At 32.5% G+C, this 27,364-nt stretch overlaps 1 protein-coding gene across 1 annotated transcript in view; it reads right to left on the bottom strand.

Annotated features, from left to right (window-relative positions):
• LOC126843837 (zinc transporter 2-like) overlaps positions 1-26,075 on the bottom strand; it is a 58,043-nt gene extending 31,968 nt beyond the window's left edge. Inside the window, exons 1-2 of the mRNA XM_050581654.1 lie at positions 25,936-26,075; positions 7,385-7,677 (exon numbers count right to left, since the gene is read on the bottom strand). Of these exons, the coding sequence (XP_050437611.1) occupies positions 7,385-7,677; positions 25,936-25,980 (338 nt within the window). The 5' untranslated portion in view covers positions 25,981-26,075. The remainder of the gene's footprint in view (positions 1-7,384; positions 7,678-25,935) is intronic.
• Between the last annotated feature and the right edge of the window lie 1,289 nt (positions 26,076-27,364).

The raw sequence follows: 27,364 nt of genomic DNA, 5'->3' as shown, positions 1-27,364 counted from the left end.
ATATTTGTAAGTTTGGATAATTTTCAAAAATTTGTTTCAGTTAGTTTTTTATTGCATTTGCTTATCTGAATTTAAAACTGGTCCCAGAATTAACGGGGAAAAATATAGATTTTTTTGTTTTAATCCCGGACTTTTACCTAATGGGTATGTAAAAGATATGTATAATGTATATCATAACATATACAACTATGTACAATGAAGAACTTAAAACATTTCTGTTTTTATGAAGAGAACTTCTAAAGATCCATTTTCGGAAATCACAATATTCCGGCGATTTATTTTCCAGTGGTCTTTATAACTGGGGGCTACCTTGATTGTATTAAATTGATTTAGTTTTTACTCTAAATAATATATTATTACTTATTTGTTATTATTTTTATACGGTCGGTTGAAAAATAATGCAACATTACACAAAACTATGTGACTTTTCTTTGCCAGAACCTACTTTATATCCTTCGTAGCAAATTCGATTTAGTAGATACTTATTACTTTGTCAAATGCTAGTTATATTATATTGTACCCGACAGCGTGCACAGTGTACTTGTATGTACTTTAAGCATTGTTTATATTACACAATAATAATAATATATTCGACAACGGTGTAATAAATTGACCATTTTATTGCATGGAGTTCTCGCGTGGACGGTGGACGCTGGGCACAGGTAATATTATAATAATATATAAAAAATAGCGATTTTTTTATAATAATATAATATATAATATAATACCACAACCGATTCATGTTTGTTTATCGTTGTCGTAAAGCGATCGTAAGCGCAGATAAAATTGTAAAAAATATGCATACATGATAATAATAATAATATTATGTATTACCTATATATAGAGGTATTTATTATTATACCTAGTACACTTATAAAAAAAAATACCGTCTTAAGTCTTTGCGTGGAACGGGGAACCTAACCCGACACGAGTTAGCATTCCACAAAAGATAACGGCAAAACTATGTACCGAGTTTGATTTAGGATCGTCAGACGGTCAAAAGCTTTATTTGCACAGCGCTTTGTCATATTTTTGTGGGAGGTAGAGATAAGTTATTATTAATAAAGTAAGCTACATAATGGTCTAACATGATATTATTATGTCTGCATGCAATAATTACAATTATTATACAATATTATGCGTTATATTATACATGCCGCCGGTCGGGACGACTAACGAGGAAATTATTGAAAAGTTTCTTTTGTTTTATGTCATATCTGTCTTAAGTACATTTCGTTACGGGTTTCTCGTGCAACCCAATGAAATTATTAGCCGATCATGTTGTACCTATATTTTGTAGAATACATCATTGGCTTGAGATTCTTTGAAACGTCATATATAAAAAAAACACATCATTACTTCCTGTGTAATAATAATAATAATAATTAATTAATACCATAATATAATAAATAATGTTTACCGCGTGTAACAATGACTGTCGAGTTACTGTCGAGTCACGAAATAACCATCACTTAATAAATATTCAACTCTTTTGTAATTAGATTTAATGTTAATTTAAAATCAAGCGTTAATTGTACACAGAGTCGGGCGTTAGTAAAATAGTTATTTATTAAAAATAAAAAAACAATTTTCGAAAAATATATTATTTGGTTGGAAAACTAATTGACTGCGAACAAATTCGTCAAAATAACAAAAAAATGTATTAAAAAATATTTATGCATTAAAAATGGGACCACCAAAATTTTAGTTTTTACCAAAGAACGTTAGCAATGTTGTATTAATTAAAATTTTTATTCGAATAAAATATGTTATATAATATTGTAACTTTTGAAAATTCTGCATGACAGAAATCGAATATACAAATCAAATAATTGTGAAAAAAAAAATGTATTGGCCAAGGACACCATTACCATTTTTATTAGTATTTTGATTCAGATCAATGTGCTGATACTTTTTTACGTTACTGCTGGCAAAACATGATGATATGACCGTCAGGCCACAATGCGTTTTCATAATGCAACAATGATTTAAAATGATTTTAAAGAAAATTATTTACAACGAGAATTCCATAAAATCCGCTTGAAAATTATTGTTCTATGTTGTTATTTTTTTTTTCTACGAATATAATAACAGCTCAACAATTATTATTCTGTACGGTTCGCTGAAACCGATAAAAATATTACCCTTGAAAAACTAAAAAAAAAAAAAGAAGCTAATTTGTAGGGATTATTTGACTTCGGGCAAGTACGCGACGTGATTCTCAAAACTTCCCCTAAGTACATCCTAAACGCTGCTGTGAAACCAAATGTTTGCACTCGAGATTATTATAAAGTTCTAGTCAAGAACTTGATTCAAATATTAAAGGGATGGCCCAAATACACAACAGACCACATATTTAAATACACAGTGTCAACATTTTAAAAGCCTTTCTGATAAAAGTATTAGCAAATTTAAAATAAAAATTTACCAAACAGTTGTATACGTCCATAATTTGAATTCTACAATAAAATATAAATAAATTTATATAAATGACAAACAATTGCAATCGAACAATTTTAATGTTGACTAGTGTATAGTGTAATTTAAGTAAATCAAAATATAGATACCAATTTTCAAATGTCAATTGAATTAATAAAACAAAAAAATTGTAAATAAATATTAGTACAAGGAAAAGCTCTCTCGTCAAAGCTGTAAGAAATTAAAAGAGGGATTATAAAACGACCAAGAAAGGAAAATAATGAAATTATAATTTATAGCAAAACTGGTCTGAGAATGATTCGGGTAGACAAAATTAGGAATGGCCGACAGAATTTGATTAAACCAGTTTAGAAAATTGTGTTCCTGAATATGTTATAAATAGTATGGTAAGTAAAAGGTTTTTATTTTGTTATATAAAATAATTTAATTTTTTTGTTAATTGATCCGATAGTTTTTTACCATGGTTATATTATAAAACACACATATAATACAAAATAATCACACAGAATTTACCAAAAATGAATAAAACAACATACATTTTCGTTTGTTTTATATTTTAGTATTTGTTTAACTCCCAAGTATTTTGCTTAAGCTGAACAAAAACAAGTACAATTTTTTTTGGGTACACGCGTGGAGAATTCTACACCTAAATGAATATGTTGAAGTGATTTATTATTTCAAATATAACGATAACTAAAACCAATGCTCAGTATTTTTGTTTGTAGTATTACCAGCGCCATCTTTGGGCCGAGATAAACGATTATGTCACTTACGTTTGCACCAAATCACTCTCAATCAAAAGCCGATGGGATGTCTACACCTTAAAATAATACACCACGGTTATACAGGATTTAAAATCTTCTCAGCCAATCGTGCCGCAACCAAAAACTTTCAATATCAAAGCCAACTGTTGATGGAAAACGTCCGTAAAGGAGTACAAGCTAGGCAATTTCTATGTACACAAGCTTGTTTGTTGGTATTAGTGTATTTATTTGGAACACGGTACAAACAAATGCGACTGAAACGTTACGTTATGTTTAGCTGTTGAGCCATACTCCTCTCTTTGATATCATCTCCCGACACTTCTAATTAGGTTTTCGCATCTTCCTGACATACATCTTCTCCTCAAATCGTAATTTGTTTAATGACCTAACATTTTCCTGTTCAATCAGCACAAATGACAATTATTCATAGACGTTACACATTAGTGTTGTGTGTACATTGACGTTTTTGAAAAAATCCACAAGTCAAGGTGAGTTAGATTTTTGATCGCTTTAGGACTGGCTTATAGTTTAGTCACAAACAGCTCACGACCATCCTGCTATAATATAATGTACAGTACTTCAAATTGTCATCTTCAACCGATTTTTATTGAAACATATTGGAAAATCTGCATCCTTGCAATTACCATTTCATACCTTGATATTTCGCCAGTAGCAAAACTGAGAAATTTAATCATGTACAATTTTCTATGCCGGTGTGAACATTTACAAGTCATCAACCGTGACCCCAAGGTCCGTGGCGCAATGATTAGAAGACTGCAAATTAACACCAGTCACAGATTAATCTAATAGAATAGGATTCTGGGAACGATTAAATTAACAGTGAAACCACAGGCCATGTCAAATCTGATTGGCTGGACAATTCAAAGATATATTATTCTTCTTCTTCCAGCTAGGGGGTTGGGCGACACACACATTCGATATCATCCTCTGTCCCAGTATTGGCAACAATATAGAAAGGCTTAACATTTTTTACGATCATATATAGAATAGTACAAATACCGTGGGTTGCTAGGTCGAGGAAACACAAATCTTCAAACTAAGAGTCAGTGTTTTTTACATTGCAATGACAAAAAAATGTATTAATACACTATTTCGAGTTAGATTTTAGTTGCTTTGTCAATGTTCGTTATCAGTCCAGTTGACCATATTATATATATACCGCCTGTGAGCGAATCAGCTGTTAATCAATAACTTTCTTCTAAACATTAGACTTGTGCCCGGGGTCACCTCCACGTTTGTCTATACAGTAAATACAATTTGTCACACGGCATTTTCCATCTAACACTTCTCGTTTGCCTTACAGACGGCCTTGGCCCAATTCCGCACGTACTCTTCTTTTGGCAATTTAAAACCAAGACATTCTAAACCGTTAAAACGTCAACCGCTTCTTAAGCTCAACCTGTAAATACCTGTATGTGTTTGTTATAATACATCAATTTAATATTATGCGCTTATTTGAATATGTAGATTTTTAGTAATCTAGCAGTATCATTCTTCGTGTTTCATAATACTGTTTTTTTTCCTTTGCCATTTACGTTGCACATTCCTGTGTGCAACTTTAATACAATATACTGCAGTTGCACACGTCCAAGGTGAAAATAATTATATTCAATCGTTTCAGGCCTTTCCACAATTGATTCGATAAACGAATCTATTCCGTTTCAACACGAATGTAAAAAAAAAAAAATAAGTGACACAATATTTGTATTATATTTTATTTTTAGTGACGTTCATTGTTTAATGATAATTAACAATTAGTACTTGATTTCGCCTTGAGCTAATCTCAATTGTTCGACGAATATTTTATAAAAAAAAAACAACATAATAATATGCTTATTTACAGTAAACTTGTGGAAAACAAAAAGTTAGACAATTCTCGTTTAGTCGTTATGGACCAAAGGTACGCTATTGTCATTTATTTTTGTACATGACATGTTTGGTAAATAGGCAATATTTTCGTTCATAATACTGCGATAAAATAAACTTGAATAATTTTAGAGTAAAGTAGTAGATACTGTTTTTTTGTAGACTATTAGGGCAGTTAGCTATCTGACCTAAGCTGTATGCATCTGTATTTACAGTTACAGTAATATATTTTTTTAACATGATAATGTTAACTAATTTACTATGTTTGAAGTAATAAATAACACAATAATCTCAATTTGTTTACATACAAGTTTTTACCTAACAGAGCCTAAAAACATTATCATGTTACCACTTTTCTGGCTTTAGCTCAAAATTTCACGATTTTTGTACTCTATTTTTTAACTATAATATTTCTGTAATGATAGAATTTTTTACATTATAATCGTTTTAATAAATCAAACCAAAAGTCGAAACAGATAAAGCACGTTTTTTAATATTTTCCATTTTAACAGTTGTAATACAACCTAAAACAAACAATGTCTACAACAGACATTTAAATGTTCTCGAAAATATAAGTGTCATTAGAAAATTAATTTAAAAGTTCTAGAAGACAAATTTCCTAAAAAACGTTCTATTAGTATTTCAGAAGTAAATGATTTAGCCACATCAATAATTTTAACTACACCTTGCTTGGTTAAATTTCTTCTTAATTTTTTTAAATATTTTATTTTGTAGATAATTATAGTTTGGAACATTTCAGTAAAAATTATTGAAGAAACTGTTTAAGTTAAAGCTCTACTAGAATTTTTAGAAGTAAAACTTATTGTTTAAATTTACACATTGTTCATCGAACTCTATGCACCATAGTCTTACACTAGAGTAAGTATTTTAATAGAATTTAATAGACAATATATTTTACATTTTTACTGCAGTTTTATAAAAAAAAACTGCATGTTTTTTATAATTTTATTTATGAAACTGTGTATTGGTACGAATAGACCAATAAGTGTTGTTAGAAAATATATGTTACAAACATATGTACCTATTTTGCTTGTGTCAACAAAATGAATACTGTTTACACGATGTTATGTGTAGAAAACAAATAGTATAACAACATCATATTGCTGTTGTTTCATAATACTGTGTCCAGTGCCACTCTTTTTGGGGACGAGCATCAAAGTCGCGGTGATTAGTGGTTCTCAAACTCACACGGTTTAAACGGGTTTAACGTTAACCGTCATTAAAAGCAGCTACCGAATTTATAGAATTTTTTTGACATTATTTCGGTATTATGTTGGACGGTTTTATACAAATGGTGAAATATTAAAATGCAATTTTGTAATTTGTTTTTTATAAAAGAAACAACAAACGCTGCATTTTTTCTTTCTTTCTGAAACGTCTATTGTAAACGTGTTGTACCGAAACAATCGTTGGCAGTCGATAGTTTACTGTTAATTAGTTATATGCATTTAAATCATTATTATATAATCTTAGGCTAATCGTATTTCTCTATTACCAATCGACAGAATAGTCACCATGGTAAATATCAGTGTACCTAATTAAGATTAGGAACACAGCTCAATACGTTCTAAATTTGTACAGCCTATTCTAAAAGCATAGGTAGTATTTAATTTTTATTTGATCACTGTACTGTCATGTGGGCTAATTATAAACGGGCTTTACAAAGATTTTTGCAAATTGTACTAAGATACTTTTACATATTATAACCTTTTACCGTTTACCTTTTTATATAGCGAAACTGTATGTTTTGAATCACAGGCTCATAAAATGTCAATACAAATTTACCATAGCTATGCACAATTGACCAAGATTACATAGATTTTTTTTCAAAAAATTCTCTGACAGACTATCCAGCTTTTTAAATTGACGCTGTTATATACGATAAACATTAATAATGCTGATATCAGTACATTTTTTCATAAACAAATAGGTATACCACATAACTGTTATAACACACATTTAAGATTTCTATGGCGTAATCTATTCGTTTATAAAAACGTCAGCTTTGTCTACAATCGCAATATTATTATTCACATTTACCCAAGGTAAAATGTGACCCCATACACAGTCACACACTCACGTCGAATTACCTCAATCCACATACGAAATGAGCCGGTAAGTTGTCAAAATAAAAAACAAATGCGTAAGACTTGTTTTGTAAATATATACAAGCTTAACATTCAAGAGTGGAGAGGTGATCAAATTTTGGGAGGGCAGGGGCTCTAAAACGACCCTCGTTGGATGGATGTCTGGTGGTTTTTTGTGAGACTCACCCGTCCAAAGATCTGGCGCCGGCATCGTCGTACTCGTAATAAAAGTCGTCTTCGTCGTCCAGCAAAAGCGGTGTCCGGTCGGAGACGCCGCCGTTATGTCCGGTGGCCGCCGAGGCGGTGGCGTCCGGCGGCCAAGAAGACCCGTCCGGACGGCCGGCCGGCGTCGACGGACGAAGTTCGCCGCCGGCACGTCGTCTGCGTCGCCTCTGCTGTTGTTGTCTGCCGGCGAGCGACGACGCGACCGGTATGGTCGTGTTGGCCGACATGTCGTGCTGACGAGGTGGCCGTGCGATCTGTTGATCCGACCGGAAACAAAAACGAACAACAAAATGTAATAATTACAGACGGACTCGTACGAAAAACTACGGTATTATTCAACGGAATATCAAACCAAACGACAACGTATCAAAACGAAAAACAAAAATAATAACACCGAACGGCGTTCGCACAGCGATAGGAGCGTCAATGGCCGAGCGATAACGCCGCATTGGCAACCGCGCGACGGCGACATGGCAGTCGTCCCTTCCCCCACCCCGCTCGACTGGCGTGACGGTGACCGGCTGACCGCCGTCCGTAACCGGCACGCGGATATCAGCTAAGGTATATTATTATAATGGTATAATAGTACCGCGGCCGAGGTATTTGATAATAATAGTTGATCTATATAATATCAACAAGCCGACGCCACGAACCGCGTCCGGGGCTGATAACGTTTTGTGCAGTACACGTATGCGTTCTCCAATTTGTACGTTTGCGTTATAAACGTCGTACGTACACAACGTATGTCGCGCTATTTACGGCCAAGGTGCGCGTGCGCTACCCAAACCCGACGCGACCGTTTAATAGTCTCCATGCACAAGTTGTTGCACAAGCGTAAATCAGTGATCTAAGTATATTGTTGAACGCGTTCGTTAAACTTGTAATCGAGGTCCTATTCATCGGTGTAACTGAGGGAGACTTTAGAGGCTAGACATTTAACCCCTAACCTTCACCCCTCAATACGGATCGTATGTATTTTATTAATAATGGTTTTTACTGGGTCACCCTTAACGGTCAGGTTAAAACCGGTTTTATCTGGAAAATGTAAATTTTATACGGACCCGAAATTTGATATACTATTAAACGAAAACAAAATACAAAAACTGAGTAAAAACATGTAATATTACAATAAATAATTAATAATTGTGTTTTAAATTATATTCATGCATTACTCATTACATTGTACAAGGCCATCAAGTATAACCAAAAGGTCAATCGGCAATGTAAACATTAAAAAAATAATTCTGCCTACTAACAGATATTATAGTTTATAAATATGTTTTGCATAAGTCGAAGATTTTATTCTATTTAATAAAACATAAAATTCATCTATCCCATTAAAAAATAGTACCTAAACGGAAGTTGTCATTTCTCTATCGGGTAATCGTAGGCACAAACTAATATTATTAGTTGAGCAATAATTAATATTTGTTAGGATTTTTTTTTTATGGAATTTTTAGACCTAAAATATAGTATATACAAATTGGCAATTACCACTTTTTTTATTTTAAATTGAATATATTTTAACGTTTTCACTTTCGTTTTTTTATTTTCACTCGCTTACTCGATTTATCAGCTAGATTTTTTTTATTAATTTACTCGATTTGATTATTTGCTTACTCAATATATTTATTCGTTTACTACATTGGTTTACTCGTTTACTCAAATATTCATCCACTAGTTTACTTGATGTATTTATTCGTTAACGCGATTTCAGTCAGTCGCGTGTTGTATTATATATTTTATGATTTCCTCGATGAAGTTAAACGCTAAATTATAACTTAATGTTTACAGGTTAATGGTATTATAATGTATTATAATAATTCTGTTAAATTAATTATTTAAAGGAGGACCCGTAATGCTAAAAACATATCCATGATTCAATGTTTCCGTTGAGTGAAGAAAATTTACTACAATGGTTTACTCGATTTGTTAACTGGATTTATTTACTCGTTTATTTGGCTTATTTAAAAAAAGCCTAAAAACAATATTTAGAGGACGTCACACACCGTTATTTTCTTCAAAAAACCCGCCTTTCGCGGATTAATTTTACAAAGGCTATAATCAAAACTAAGAAACCAAGTTATTATATAATACAGACAACAACATTGTCTGTGTAATACCATCGCCCTTTTTTTAATATTTTAACCAGTTAATGAATAATTAATTTATTAAGATAGGACTTTTTTGATTTTTTTAAAAATGACATAGCGTTGGTTGTATTAGGTATATCGAAAAAATACGGATGATGGAACACCGATAATTTTGTCATAAATAATATGTATGAATTTCTTTTTTTAACTATATATGAAGCCTGAGTAAAATTAATCCGCGCAAAGCAGTTTTGATAGCAAAACAATTTTATTTTATCCTATAGAAATGACTGTGATAGTCCGGCCAAATAAATGGCAATCAACAAATTATCCTCAATACTGTATTAATAACTAATAAGTATACATTATAGTTCAAACTCTAAATTAAGAAATGGCCTGTGTGGCGTTCTCTTAACATGCTTCTACATTTATAGTTTTACTGAAAATCTCAAGTATTTTAATTTACTAATGTTTTTAGGCTGGGTGTAAGCTGAGAAAATTCGTATGATTTACTCATATTCTCAACTTATTTATTCAATTACTCGATTTATTTGACGAAGCCTAAAAATGATCATGCGTTTACACTTTTAGTTTTTGCTTCAAGATCTCGCCAATTTTTTTTAAGCATTTTTATGTGATCTTAAACTTTAATTGTTCACAAACATCGCCAATACAAATCGCCAAAACAATTGCAAATGCGACATCCTCCTCTCTGCGCCTCAAAGAGTCCTGAAACTGACGGTGCGTTAGTACTGTTGCCTAACCTGCATATATTTAGGAGTAAGTCCGGCAATAGGAATTATTATAGCTTTTCGCAAACGTAAAAACTACAATTTTAGCCTTAAATATATATTTTAAAACGAATGTAAGGTGCCCTCTTAAAATACAAAATGAAAATTGCCTTGATTTTAGTTTAAACGATAAAAAGACACCTCCTTAGTATACAGTGAATTTTGAAGTCGTTAGGTGATACAAAGTATGAACTGTAAATACCTAAGTATTGACGTAAATTACCTAAGTACTATTGAGGCATTGAGACAGTTACATGAAATATTTGTATTCAACAAATGGGTCGTACAATAATAAAATAATATGTTAACAAGGAAAAGTCATTCTAAACAATAAATTATACTTCCTCTCTTCGTCTGTATTACACAAGTGTAAAATTAAAAAGTCTAAAACATAATGACGTCCTCCTACCATAGGACCATTGCAATTCTGGTTCTTGTATTCGTGGAGTAATAGCAGATTTTTATCTCAAGAGCCCAAGAAAAGCAGATAACATGCAGATATAAATTATTTCAGTGGCATGTTCGTTAGACATAACGAATAAATTTTTATTTTTTTTATCATTTTATTTACACCGTGGCTAAAGTGAGTTTGCAATTTTAACTCAGTACATCAGATAACAATCATGTCAGCCAGTTGGCAAATTTAAAAAAATTGTCTTAATTATTAAAAGTAAGGGTTTATACGTCTGATAAAAATACGAAATTTTCCCACTCAAAATAAAAAAGTTAAGGCGATTGAAAGCGGACGGTTTTAAAAGATTTTTGTTTTATATAGGCAATATAATTAAATTTAGTTACAGTTATATTTAAATATTCGTTTTTCTTAAGGTCTGGTTTTTTTCCATAACGGTGTTGTACAGAGTTCACAAACACCCATTAAAAACAAAAAAATCCTGACCCAGTGAAGTATTTCTTTGGCTATTCGATATAATATGTGAACCGGATAAATCTCTAAAAACATATCTGGTCCAAATTACAAAAAATTAAAACACATATTTACCCAACTTTAAAAAAAAACTTTTCTCGTCCGTTGGCTTTTTTTTATATTTACCTACCGCTCATTATTGCTTATGATGAATTTGATGACGTTTGTCAATCACACTGTTGTAGATTAAAAATATCAACAATTATATATTGTAATAGTGTACATATATTGTAATTATATGTTTTTTAGATGTACACAAACGCCAAACAATATAAATTATTTTTTCATTATAAGAGTAAACAGGAAGATGTGCGTTCAAAGCGAAATGATTTCTGTCGTGGCCTGATACAACTTAAATGTATGTGACGTCTGATGTCGCGAACGAGAAACGATCCGTTTTATTTATTATTATTTCCTGTTGTCGAATTTAATTGAATCACATGTGTATCATAATAGAGCGTAATATGATATATTGAGACGTGACGTGTTATAGGCGATTTAGAGAATGCGTTTTGTATATTAAAGTTAAGGCACGGCCGTCGGATAAACATGTTTGTCGGATAAACATGTTTTTCCATATTACTTCGAGGAACTCTAGTTTTTTAATTTTGATTTATTAGTCATCAAACCCGTACACCGGTCACTTCATTCACCGAGAAAAACCTGTAATAATTTGCGTACATTAAGGTCGCGCGGCGCTTACAAGTTATAAATGACAATACTGACCAGAAGTAGTACTAATAAAACAATACTATGCTATACCGCATGTCCGCAAAGTATCTTGTAAAACGTTAGAGTAATGAATAAGAAAACATAGATTGAACAAGAAAACAAATTGTTTTTAACCTAATTTATTTTTTGTTCAGTTTAAATAAACTTATCCGTCGTCCGGTTAATTACATAAAACGTAGAAGTTACAATTTTCAAGAAATTCAGTTTGAAAACCATTTAATTAATTAATTTCATTGTATTTTTATAGCAAAATTACACGTGTTCAAGAATACAACTTTTACCTCGGAGAGGGCTAACGTTTAATTTTATTTTGAGCTGAGCAGAAATTTCAAACAGTGTGACCAAACTTTGAAAAGTTCAACCTTCCACATTAAAACTGAGAAAAACGTCTATGATATATAGTTTTTATCATTTAAACGCTTTAACTCTCTAAAATACAGTCAAAATGTTTCTGAAGAATTCTTCATGCTTAGAACAAAAAGAAGATTTTGGTTTATTTCGTGTTTTTTTTGGGGGGGGGGGCAGGGTTTTGGACTTATTATGTGAAAGTTGGACTGACGGTATATCTATAGTGTGCAACACATTTCTGTTGTCTTGTTCGATTTTTATTACTTCCAGCTATTTCTAAAGACTTGTGACCTTACCAAGCACAGTATGAATCGTTCTCCTCTGTGCTGGCTCAATTTTGGTTCTAGACTTTTCTTATCGACTTGGCGTGGAAACTCTCGTGTATTGTGTAACTGTGTAAATTGCCATACCATAATTATTCGGTTATTAGTTATTGTTTACCGTACTTGTACGCATCTTATTGTAATAATTAAAGCGTATACAGTATTTTTAATATATTATTATATTTTGCTCGGTCGGACGTGTAGAAATTTATGAAATCGCTCAGATCGACGCGGTATGACATTATTTATGATGTACTTTTGTATGTACACGACATAAACCATTAAGGTACACAAGTTAGGCTACGTTGACCGGATAACATTTTAACATGCAAATGCAAAACATAAACAAAAACTATATGCAGTGTAAATCATATTACACGGTTTGTATGCTCATATTAGGTAGGTACTGTTCGTGTCGTTTACAACAGTAGACCGCACAGAAATGTAATTGCTGTCAACGTTGCAAAGTGTACACGAGTAATATTTACCAATAATTACTTTAATATAGCTAGTCAAAACGGTTTGTAACGAATGCTCTAGTACTTATAGTGTGTAAGTACGAGACAATTATAATAATAATTACTTTCTATATGGTTGTTTGAGCGCACTTAAACTATTATGCTTACAGTATACCCTTTTCAAGGCAGTGGGACTTCGTCGTTGTAATGTGTCCTCGCCACGAGAGCGTTTCACAGAAAACTAAACTAAATCCTATATGTAATGATGATTGTCTGATGAATAATATAATTAATTATAATACCACACGGCCGAGCTGAACGTACTGCAGAAATCGCTAACAGGTGGCTGCTGCAGGACCACCCGTTTCGGTCTATGTAGGTACATATGAATTGTAATGGATCTATTGATCGATTGTAAGACAAAACAAAAAAAATCATATTGCGAATTTTTAATTATGCTGTTTTTTTTTCAATTTCTAATGGGAATTTGCCGCATTGTTTTTATTTTATTATTAGGTTAGGCACCTTGGGTGGCACGCGACAATACTTAGGACGTTTTGTACAATTCGGTTGGCGAAATTTGCAGACGCCCGCAAAAACACTACTGCTATTGTTTCTCTTTAATCGTGTCCACGTTAGCATTTGTCATAATTTAGGCCTACTTGTAGGTCAAACAGTATTGTGTTGACCTAGGTTTAACAATGTCCCATTGACCTCTTCTGTACCTACAGGTCGAGAACGCCCTTCGGATCTCTGTCGTTTTCGGACTGATGTTCATATGGCGCTTTTACCAGATTACAGTCGTTGTCACCCGTAACGTTCACCGCGGTATAATAAGCCTAGTATATATATTTGTATAATAATATATATATATATAATATGTGTAAACCATCTAATTTGTAATGATGACGTGAAGGCTCATTTTCATAACTAGTTAATCGCCATAATATTATTATGGCGAGCAGCATTACGTGAAAATAAATAACTAGACCGATGACGACACACATCCGTGTGTGTAGGTCAATATTTTAAGTGCAATAATTAATTAAAATATAATATATAATTAAAATATCTATTCACGAATATTGATCATTGGTTCTATTGGTCGTCAGGTTGAACTTCAATGTAAATTCTTTGCTTTTCACACTAAAAGGCAATTTTTTGTATTTGCAGTCGTTTAGTGAAAAGGAGTCTTCTACGATTGTCCCCTGGGTTAAAAAAAAACATTTTGTTTTTAAGGTTTTCAGCTAAGGGTCTTTGAATCGTTTTTTTAGAAAACGGAACTTTGGTTTCGTTTATTGAAACCAGTTTTTTGTGTTTTTTTTAAAAGTGATGTTTGATTATTTATTAAAACTGGTTTTTGAATTCAATTGGTGTCGGTTTAGATGATGTAACCGGTTAAAGTATTTAGGAAAATGATTTAACCGGTTGGCGAAGATGATGGAGTAAATCTAGAATTTATAGCGTGTTAAAGGTGAAAAAACCTGACAATTACAAGGTTTTTTTTTTTAATTTTTACTAACGGTCAATGCACTATTTTCATCTCTTGATCTTTTTAAGTATCCATGTCCAACGATTGACACGGCTCAAGAGGTTAATAAAAATTTATATTAAGTTCAAAGTGATGTATTCCCATGACCCATGTCCACATCAAAGCTGAAAACATGTCTTTGTAGATGTCGGCTTTTGACGGTACATTTCACTGTATAAATATGTGCATTATACTGATATGATTTATATATTATAATCGTTTCACGCGGTAAGTTTTCGGTGTCCTTTTGTTTACGGTCAACTGAGAACAGATAATTCAAATTGTTTGAGTTTTTTTTTTTTGCTAGAAAATTCAATAATTTTTTATCAGTAACAACACTGTTGCGACAGACACATACAAGAATGTGACGATTTCAGATCAACACTAGACACACCGGATATTTTGATAATAATGTCTATTGGCCGTTGCCGCGCGTGACCGTTTAAAAATATTTTGCTGTTTTTTTTATGATAAATACTTCTTGTTTTTGTTTTTGTGTACATTGACTCTTTGAAGTCGCTCTACGTCACGGCCCATAACGGCGTGTTACCCTTACAACGAACAACTAAAAAATGGTTTGACATTTTTCATTTAGGAAAGCATATTATTTATTTTAGACCAGTGGCAATGCCATGTCTGCCGACACGACTGTTTTTTTAGCGGATTGTTCTAAATTTACAACTACGAGGTTAACCGTGCATGTTTCGTGTAGGGATCAAGTCGTAACGATCTATAATAGTAAAACGGAAGTTTATTTTTGAATCCGCTTTATACTTTCTCTCGGTATGTTGTTTTTATTAGACTATGTTTACGTAAAATCTTATAATAACAATGTGAACAGTTGAAATTTAATAATTAAGTTTACACGACTCTAATAATAATTTGTGACCAATACTTGATAAAAAAATAAAAACAATTTACGGCTAACAAACAATTAGATCGAATGCAAAACTTAAGTGTAATTTTATTATGCCCATAAGCTATAGAGTGCATTGAAATTTGAAGAGGGACTAATATTTTTCGCTTAATCAGGGGGTTGGACTCCTTAAAAACGATTAAAAAACGCTTAAGCTTTTTTATTTTTAAACAATAGGATCATAATTCATAACACGGTTCAAATAAACTAACTTATTCTTAGCCATTTAATTTTAATATCCCTATAAGCTGTGACTTCGCCAAAATCAAAGAAGAGAATTTTCCTTAAATTTCAAAACTAAATAAGTTATTAAATTTCTGACTTTACTTTTAGCATGGAAAAAATTCCATATTTATCGCCGCCGTTATCAAAAATTGTAAAAGTCGCCTTCGCCAAAAATGATTATACCAAATGGGAAGCATAAAAAATATTAAAGTATTTTAAAAAAACTTTTTTAACAAATATTTAAATTATTGTTATTGTAAAAATTACTAAGTTTAAACTATCAGACCTTCTCAGTTACGCATGAAACTTTTCTTTGCTCATTTTTTCATTTTTTTACGTAGTATAATATATTTTCGTCAAATTTGGAATTAAAGCATAGCGCACAATATTAAAGTATTTTTAATCGCACTAAAATCCAAGACCCGATTTGAATATTCTATAAAAAAATAAATATGCATAATATTCGCTCATGTCCGGGAGTAGGCCTTGGTATAGACCTGTTTCGGAGGCAGAATTTTTAGTTTGCACCACCATTTGGCGATTTTTGCCACGTTGAACCATTGTATCAGTCTAGACGTAACGCTTTGGGGAGAGAATACTTTGTGCTTAAACTTATCGATATAGGTTCACCTTTATACTATGTTAGTTAGACCAATTCTATGAGGTAATCACTATAGCAAACTACAATTTTTCAATGTCATATTTTACAAGTAGAATTTATATTTATTGCTTGCGCGGTTATCCCGTCGAGCGGCGGCTGAGGCTAATCAGGATGTGCGTGTAATTGAAATGTACATAATAGGGAAGAGCTCTGTGCAAACGGGACAATCAACAAGTGCACGAACGCGTGTCTCTACACAATATATGATATCCTCCCACGTAATGGACCACACAAAACTTGACATCTCTTATCCATCGCAACCATAGTTCTAGTGGGTCAACCAGTGAAAACGTGAGGTCAGTCATGCGCGCACTTTACACGCCAACGCGCCGCAGCCTTCGGGATAACGCGGGGCATAGAAAATATAAAATTATATGTTATCAGATGTACTTGTATAAAAAAAAAATTAACATATTTTTAAAAATAAAAATACAAACGCAGGACCAATGTGGATTTATGAATCCGCCTTGAACAGGACCTTAACACCCGTCAAAGAATATTCGCCTCGATTACTCTGCTTCCAGGTAATCTAATTACACCTAACCTAACTATCGGAATAGTTCGACGTCATGGAAATAAAACAAATAATGATAATATAAGATGGATTGTGTTATGGAAAAAACGAATCTTCAGACAAAAAAATACCAACAAAAAAAAGAACGCCCAGCTAGGAAAACTGTTTGTTCCCTTGCACATTATTATAACGTTCAAATCTAATCATATTGTAAGCAACTGTTGAACTGTTTTTCTTGTTCTTTTTGTCTGTGCTATTTTTTCGGTCTATTGTCACGTCTGTTTTAGTTAAAATGCGCGATAAAAATTACTTTTCAAACGATAATCTATCAAAGACGCATATCTTCTAAAAACGCGGACACGTATAATGTACCTACCGTTCAATTATTACACAGGAAAACAGAATATAATATTAAAAATGTTTATGTATGTATAAAAGTTGTTATTGAGGACAACATTTGAATGCTATCCGATACCCGGTACACGTGTGGTCGGTGAAACGGATAGATAAGACTTCGATAAAAGAGTACTCGGTCATTTTGTTAGTGTACCTATAGTTAAATCATGGTTCATAATATATGCACAGTTATATTATTACAGTTTTAGTTAGTAGTTTTTATAATTGTGGTTTATGTTCGGAATTTCCTCGAGTCAATCACATGAATCACACGTAATTATCTATGGGTTATTATATAAATAGTAACGATTCTAATTATTATACACTAAACTCTTGTTTGATTGCCCACCTAATTACATATAATTCTCATAGGAACCATTAACATTTTTTTCTTTTAACCTTTTAACGCCAATATTAACCGCCGCGCAGATAAGAAAGTTTTGTCCTTTAAAAAAAAAAATTGTTTAATTGCAAAATTTTGAGCTCTCAAAGTTAATTTTTAAATGTATTACACTGAATTTAATGACCGGAATAATTAATGAATATTGCGGTAACACTACCCTTAAAATTTCAGTTATAACTCCTAGAACGCTTGGAGACAAATAAAATCGTTCATCAAAACATTAATAGACATTATCTTTAAATGTACCTTATACAACATGCTAATATTATTCGTATTTCTTTATTTTATACCTAAATTGACGATAACTACAAATATTTAAGTCTCAAAATAAGTGTAGGTAAATATAAACCGAATTTAAATCAAATAGGTACTAAAAAAAAGAAATTACATAATATTATAATACATCTATCTCGATGCTAATAAGTCGAATTTTCATTAACATTTTTTTTAACAACGATGTGAACGCGTTTTTTTTTTTTATTAATACATTTCTTTTTGCATTTTTTTGTATTAGCTCCTATGTGATTGATTACTGTATATTAAGGTATTCGTCTATAGTGCAATTTTAACGTTCCTGTATAACGGAGGCCACAGTTATCCGGCCCAGCGTGTGGTGTCCCTCGATGAACAATGCTTTTTAATTCATTCGGTTTTTGCATTATTCCGGTTTGTAAGTGGATATTTTCTATTAACCAATCGACTCGGTGTGATTGTGGCACAAACTCGAGGTGTATGATCTCTATAAATAGAGTATAGTATAGTGAAGGGTACCTATATACTTAGTCGAATTCAGGTGTATACGTGAGCAACGACACGCGGTTCCCGTTTCTCTCGAATGTATTACAAATGATACAGCATAGACCTACAATGACCAGCGCAATTATTATTATTATCGACTGACAACTGATAGGATTGGTCCACGGCCAATCAAAGGCGAGCATAATATATCTAAATGAACTTTGTGGCAATAAAATAACAGGAAAACCCATTGGAACGCCGTCTTCCATGCTATTACGCTTGAACCTAAGCGATAAAAGATAGTAAGAGAAAATTGTTTTTGCAAACCTAATGAAACATATTGTCTGAGAGAATTCGAGATTTAAGTCCAACGGCCGATTTCAGAAGATAGCGTGGGCACGCAAAGGGCACATTTGCATAAATTGCAAACACCGTTAAGTCCGCATCCAATGTCTTGTCTTTCAATAAAAAAAAATATATATATTATTATAATGTAACCGACATTATCGATCCGAGGGTCTATGTGAAGTTAAGCACGTATACTTCGCCCAATAATAACACTTTAATAATTACAACTTATTAATTATTCATTATTATTGCTGCGACGTTATTAGACTATGTTGTCCTACAATCGCGGCATCAGAAATTTTCTCTATGACCCCGAAATGCTTATAACCCGAGACGTCCTGATAACACTTATTAAATTAGCATATTATTACACTGTACTTGTTATTTGTGCAATAAATATAAAATAGGTGTAACAATATTAGCATTCAAATTTAAAAGATAAAAACCATTGGCAATTAAACATTTTGACGTGGTCCGAATGACGAATCCGATTAACGCAACCGTCCAAGCATGGCTATGTTTATGTTTTTTTTAATAGTTTTTTTTATCTATCTGGTTAAAAAAAAACAATATAGTTATATCATAATATTAATTACTAATACTAAAAACACCAGCGCCGATCAATGCGCTCGTGCACAGCGGCCGCAATAAATTATTTTGACAACAAACCAGTAAAAAAATGTTGTACGATAAGTCTGGGGACCTCGTTGATTTATGGTCAAAATACAAGACAAGCAAAAAGTAGGTTACTTTGTACGTTGCTTTTATAAACCACATTGATGCAAATAATAATTGTCACTAACACACGGGTGTTTGCATAAACTAATAGTGAGTATATGACATATGAGTACCTTAAGTATGTGAAATTTACGAGGAACACACTCAAAAATAAGTATTAGTGGTAGACAGGATGTACTTAAACGACAATTGTCATTTTTCAACTGCAAATTTTAGTATATTACCCATTAGACCAGATAAACAATTGTCCATATCAAATCTTCAAAGCTCCTTCCGGCTCTCAAAAAATGTCAGCAACCAATCAGACATAGCCCCCAAGTACCGCTTTTCAATTTTACTGAAATTCTGAAGTGGCTTTATGAGTTATTCTGTTTCACCAATGGGCCTAAACCCGGCTTTGATTGCAAAGTTAACTATACTGTAATAACAGGTTCAAAAAGAGGGACAATTCGAAATTCTATTGTGGAAACGTTGAACACATCATAGTGTGAGTTCTACAGTGAAGAAGTTTAAGACATTCCCGACGTGTATTGGAGATGACATAACGATAGCAAACTCTCAGGGAATGTGATTGAATCCTTCGGACGTTATCGATATCAGGAGAGATAGAGGAAGCCTCACTCACGCCAAATAAACTCTAATATACAAATTTGAAAAACCCTGCTAAGGCCAACTCATGCTAGTTTTCTACATTGACTATAATTATTCTTGGGAACAATAATAATTGTATTTCACTCAGAATATGTACCTATGTATACAATATGATTGTGTACTTGGTTTATGCTTATGAGTTATGGATCTAACTACATCAGGACTGCTATGCTACATTGTTTATCCCGACTCGAAACTCAAGGATTTGTGCGCTCTAGAATATGCTTCACAAAAGCAGTCGCACTTAGCAGTTGGTTTAAACGTTTCCAAAAATTATAGTCCAAAACAGATTTCAGCCAAGTCAAATTATGTGTCATAAGTCGTAAGTGATAATGATTAGGTCCTGCTAAAATATTATAATGTTACAGTTTAACCCACAAACCGATATTATCTTTGACGTCAGTGTTTATTGACTTAAATGCGATGTGGCCCTACGATGATCATTGATCTCCAATGCCCGCAAAATCTAGATGACAATCATTTCGCAGCATCCAAGGCGAACCCATAATTAATGTGTCACGGATTTAACGACATTATATCTACGTCACTAAGCAATTATTAACCCAATTCCAATGCCGTTGATTGTGCAATGTAAGTATACTTATGTGTGTAATAGTATTATTATAGTGATGTGTACTCGGATTGATGCCGTCACTCGAGCCGGTCAATACGACTGGAAAATTTTAAACAAATGTGATGGCATATTTATTTATTTTTCATCCTCAGTATCCGTTTCACAGTCGTCCGTCGACAACACGACTTGACCGAACACGGGTTTTCTTTTTATTACCTTACCACAGTTTTTATGATCGTCATAAAACTAACTTTTTTTCGTTCATACATAACTACACCATATATTGCCGTTACCGACGAGAAACGCGTGCTGGCCGACACGTGGGCGAGTAGTATACTATCATATAATTATTATCAAATATCAACCGAAGGATTTTTAATAAAAAAAAAATTACCCAGCGAAGGATATACGACGACAGTATCACAAAAAACGATGGACAACACCAGACCGGATTACATTGTATATTTTATTATGTTGCTGACCAGAGAGCGGTACAACCACTTGAACTCACTAAAGCGATGCTCAGAATCTGTGATAGCCCGTATTGGAAGTAAAAGAGAAAGAATAACTTAATTATAAAAAAAACCCACATTTGCAAGAGAAATTAAAAAAAAAAGCAATGATATTATGCAAACCGTTTGATGTCCACTTGATAACATTTGGAACGATGAGGCTGAAACGCTATTACATATTATGTGAGTACTTGTAGTGAAAATTATATTAATTATCATCACATAATAATATTATATTTCCCGTTCACGTTATAATGAATAAGTCGTACAGGTCTTGGTGATTATATAAATATGTTTACTTGCGATAACAAGATGTCTTGCGTCTCGCTTCACGTGTTATGTCTTCGCAAGGTCAACTCTAATACCGTCAAATTTAATTTGTAGATATTCTCTTGAATTTACTGCTGGCTTTCAATGTGATTTATCCGTGTATTCGTAATTTGAGAAGAGTTATTTTTTTCATAATTAAAATAGTACAATAAAAAACCACCACTACTAGTACTTCTAGGTTTTATAAAAAATATGTTCTACCTTATTTCTTTAAAAAATACATGATACACATAACTATTGGAGTAACATCTAAAGTCTAAGGCATCGGGGCCTAAATGAAATGTAAAAATATGTATTATGTGAAATTAATATCGAGCCAAAACATTCAAGGAGTTTTTTAGATTGTTTGTCGTAAAATTATAATACGTCATAGCTAAATCTTGGAATACATTGGAAATGCTTATTTAAAATACATTTAACGTGCAAACGAAACTTAAATAATCCACTAATTTATTCTAATTGAATGCATTTGATTAAAGGTCGTTTTGTATCGTACACAGTTTTAAATACGACCACGAGCTTGGCTCATCGGCTTATCGCTTCTCTGTAAACGCTATTATGCATAGTTATATAATAATTTATTTTATTTTGTTTATTTATTCGTAACCAATTAAAGATATTAAATGCACTTATACTGCAATATCGTGTACGCTATTTGTGCTATAGTCTGTAATTCTCTAGAACTGTATTCTGAAGGTCCAATTCACGACTGTTATAGCTAACATCAAACGTTAAAATTAAATTTTCGGTGTTTCTAATAGTTTTTGAATGGCGATCAAAACAAATAAAACGATCTCATGGCAAACTTTTGTGGCAATTAACCCCGACCAGACGACAAGGCCAAGTCTTCACGTTGATCATTAATGTCCAACATTTTAACGATGGACCTGTACTAGCCACGAAAATGATTTGTACATTTGTCGATTTCCATGTGTACCTTTACTGAGCACCGGGTGAATTAACAAAACCCCAGAAAATAGTAAAAAAAAAACCCGACGAGACAGGGTAATCGAACCCTTGGCTGGTGGTCTGGACTGACATGAAAAGAGACATACAAATACGAGACAGTCAAACGAGTAATGGGAATTTTTAAGTGGCTTAGAAGAAAAAAAGAGCAGTGTAATTTCACTACAGCCGTACAATAAACTCGTGGTATTTGTATAATGACATAAGAGCACACGACCATTAGTTTTACACACACGTGCACGACGTGTGGAATTTTACCATTCCTGACAGCTTAAGATACAATGTTTTCATTTTGTACAAATTTAGCGACCATACAAGACGGTGGTTGATTTGGAGGTACGCCAATTGACCGTGCGTAGTTAATGTTCACTGTACATACAATTAAGCCTAATGGTACGTCAGGTCTTGTAAATAATTTTTTAAAACTATATTAAAAACAATCAAGGCAAATGAGCAGCGTTTGTAATATCGATTGGTTTCTTTGGCAAAGTCGTTAAAGCTCCAAAAGGTTTTCGGTTTTTTTTCGTAAAATGTTAACTAATTGTTTTAAACAAGTAGCATAGGTAGATAATTTCACGGAATCTATAACCAAAGGTAAATCCTATATTTTTAACCATTAATCTAGCATATAAATCACAGTCTGGAAGTCAGGGCACCAGAAGTTTCGGAAAATGTCAAATGATAGAGTATAATATTTAGACATCCATAAAAGATTTGAATTCTTAATAAAGTCGTTGAAACTATAATTTCTTTTTTTTTGCCCTTTTATATCGAACTCCAAACGTATTAGAACTATAACAATCCTCAAGCAAGAATTAATGACCAAGACTCTCATAATAACAACAGGTAGTTCTGAAAAGAGCTTTGAATCAATTCTTATCACCATCTACGTGGTTTAGAATATAGTTTAACAGTATTGATTCTAAGTCCATTCAACTTTAAATTACCCGCTATTGAAAATTAAAAACTTGACTAATTATAAAAGTAAAACGTTTATGTGAAATTACAAACCAGTATATAATAATGATTATACCTCGCTCGTTGATTACAACAAAAATGTCGATCAATTATCATAATTGTAAACGGGTTTTGAAAACATGAACATTGTTTTAATGTTTTTTATGTTTATATGGAAAAAAGAACTACATTCTTAGTAAGACTACTATTCTTATCTCATAGAACCAGAGATTATTGAAGATTAAAGCTTTATAGCTAAACAACGTCGGCTGGCAACATTTGAAGATGATATGACTTTTTAAAAATAGTCGAACTTTCTTGAATATTTTATGTTTCTATAAGAAGGACAGGTGAAATTAAATGTTTAAAAGGAAGAACAAATGAAATGTCGACGTGTCAAAAGACGGTATACGATTGTTCATTATTCAAAATTGTGACTTTCGAGATGTGTAAAAAACAAACTATTCTGCTTACATTTTAAAATTTGTTTAAATATGCATGCAAGTAAAAATATGCGAAAGTCCGGACTATTTACAATTATTATGTTTTTTTTGACAAAACGAGAACTGCTAAGAACGTACAGTTGTGATTTTTTGAGTTAAACGTTGAAACGTGGAAGTTGATTTCTAATTAAGAAGAACTCATTCTATTCGTGTTTGCTCATCAAGTTTATTATTATAATTATATTGTCTAGCGTCAAAACTAAAGATGTGAATTCTACGATTGACCTTGTGTTTAGGACGTCTCGGTGAAAACAAAATTGCATTGTTAACGTTTCCTTTAGTTTGTTTTTATTTTTGTTATACTTTTTTTGAAATAATGCTATCTAATTTACAGCTATAAAAAAAACTGTATTAATTGTTAATCGCCACATGCGTGTCAGGTTAATTGATGGACCCATACAAGTAGCTTTACAGTTGTATAATTATATCGGTTTTTATCGAGTATTTTTTTTTTTTTTTAATTTTCTATTGGGTGAACGACCGTCGAGTACGAGTTCGGAGCTAATCATAAATCTTCCAGACAACAGCCAGACACGACCGGCTCTGAATCATCAAATCTGTCAAGCGCGTGCGCACACCTTTTACTGCTATATATTATTATTATACTTATATCATATTTCGCTTCTCGATTGTTTTTTTATGTCCTTATGCGTGCGCGAAAAATACATACAACTGTGCCAGCGCAAACGTCAACCATATGATGTATTAATAGTCACGCTAAAGCCTTAACACGTGTCACCTTGTTAATAATTGAATACACTTGCACATTTTTTGTATAATTAAATTAAATTGTAAAGAAATGTCGCCAACGACATATTTATAGTGTAGTAAGAGTGTAGGCGATGGATATCCTGACTACCTTAGAAGGACGTTGGCGATCGCATCATTGCATGCGATTTTGTTTAATCAAGATGCATCTAGACGTGGATATAAATTGTTGAAATTAAACACCTAAGAATTGGCAAGAAAATAAACAACAACATTTATCATTTCCTTGATAAATTTAAATCGTTAAAAAACTGCACTCGCTACAATTCTCGAGAATAGTAGCGCCAAAATTTGTTTTTAAGTTGGCCGGCTGTCCACTAGCTTTGACCTATTGACCTCTTTGGCTATGATGAATTTAATAATCAACTATAAAAAAAACTTCAGGGCGCAATCGTAAAGACAATAACCAATAACCACTATTCGATTTTTTAAGTATAATTGTTGGCAAAAAAGTCTTTGGGCAAACCAAACCGAGCCATCGCTTTTATATCCCCCATCTATTATATCTATTTATCCATCCACCAATATTGACTAGAGACTAGAAACTTACTTTTGATTTTAATAGGATATTAATAAAACAAAACAGGATCGAGTAAATGGTATTCTGTTGCTGAAGGTAGAAAAGTATAACGCTAAAACCGCCGTTTGTGGCAAATTTCTTTCTTTGGAACGCGTTTTGGTTTTTGATTTCGAGCCAATCCAGACTAATTAACGTGTTGAGCTCACATTCAAATGTAGTGAAAATATACACTTATTTCTTTTATTGCCAGCAAGTGTTCGACAAAAAAAAACACAAATCAATTAAATATGCAAATACACAAGGAAATTGTACGGGCCACGTGCCGTGCACGAGGTAAAACTCAATGTTATAATAATTTAATAATATCTTAATAGTTCGGTCGTTGGTTGTTTTTTTTTTAATGTTTGTTATAATATGTCATTGCGAGTATTTGGAAAATATTCCCGGTGGACTTACGGACTTTGACCGTGACTAACCTAATAAAACCGTGATCAACTCAATTAAATATACATCAAACTACACACGAAGGATTCGGGAATTCGACCTGGTATTGTAATTTTTCTGGTTTTTTTTTTTTGTTTTTTTTTTTACTTTTGACGGCGGTGAATGTGAATGCGATCCGTCGACGTTGGCCATCGTGTTATTTGAACGGCGAATAGTACTGCAAAAGCGTCTTGAGACTTTGCCACCGGCTCAGCTGAACACACGCGAACTCCTATTCAAAACTATGGCGACGACTAACCGATGACAAACCCTAAGTGTTTGGGGCCACCTGGTGCCATGCCAGCTCAATCGTCCCGAAGAACACCTACCGCAATCACCTCCGGTCTTTAAACGACAGTATGGCACTGTAACAAAGCGAGAATAGTCGAAAAGAATTCTTGGGGGGAGGGAGGACTTCATAAATGAAGATCATGTGAAATTCATTTTTAGTGATATTCATAGATACAATTGTGCATTAAAGTGAAAAATAAAATTGTGCAAATAAATTGGTTAATTCCACGAGCAAAAATTGAAAAGATACGGAGAGTATTGTAAAAAATGATCACAATAGTCTACAGAAAATAAAAACTTGACAATTTATTCACTTGAAGTAACAGATAGTAAGATTGGTACAAGTGTTAGACCCAAGGCCAAGATATATTAAAATATTATGTAGAAAATACAAAAAAAAAAAATGTTTATAAATAATTTCCTTATAGACGTCATTTTCATTTTCCTTTACTCTTATACTGATATTCCATCCCTAATTTCTTTGGCTATCCTTAATAATTATTCTAGGCTCATTTTTTATTAAATGATTTTCTTAGTCGCTGTTTTTATTTTGGTTTCATTAAAAATGGTATTAACAATTTGTTATTATGACTTTACCTTTATCTTCTTGTTTAAATTCTTAAAACTTCTTGAGCCAAGATATTGTAAACATTTAAATATAATATAGTTGTAAAAAAGATAGTGTACACAAATGAGAAAAGCTCGAAATGTTTATTTTCCACAAAGCAAAAAAGTATTTTCCAAAGATGTTATCGAAACGCGTGAAAAAAATTAATTAATATAGCAATCAATATTTTCAATATATATAAAAACATAATATTTTTATTCGAAGGTTTAAAAATGCCATGCGTAATAAACGCAACTAATGTCCCCTACATTTCAATTTTTTCGGTTTTTTCAAAATGTTTTTAAAAATTCCTAGATATGTACTCACAGGTATGGCCTAACTAATGATAGTGTCAACATTTTGGCACGGTCATCATTGCATTAGTCGTATGCAAATTAATCAAATTTTATTTACTAAATTTCAAATTAACAGTATATAAGTTATAACACAAAAGTCGATTCTGAAGAAAACTATTTTGATAATTTTATTTTGTACAGTCTTCGTGTGGACCATAACCTACACACATCAGTTATCAATGTTATACAGACTTGTCAAAAAAATACCACATGGCGCCAGAGTCGACGTTAAGGTCAGACCTGATTTTAGAATTCACCTAGTTGCGCTGTATAATATCGTTAT

Source organism: Adelges cooleyi, unplaced genomic scaffold, assembly GCF_023614345.1.
Source record: "Adelges cooleyi isolate 19-005CV unplaced genomic scaffold, UGA_ACOO_1.1 ACOO_flye_CR_arks_rails_tigmint_CR_PRNA_574, whole genome shotgun sequence".
Classification (NCBI taxonomy): Eukaryota; Metazoa; Arthropoda; class Insecta; order Hemiptera; family Adelgidae; genus Adelges; species Adelges cooleyi.
The sequence above is the reverse complement of the archived record's forward strand: the minus strand, read 5'-3'. Positions and strand labels throughout refer to the sequence as shown.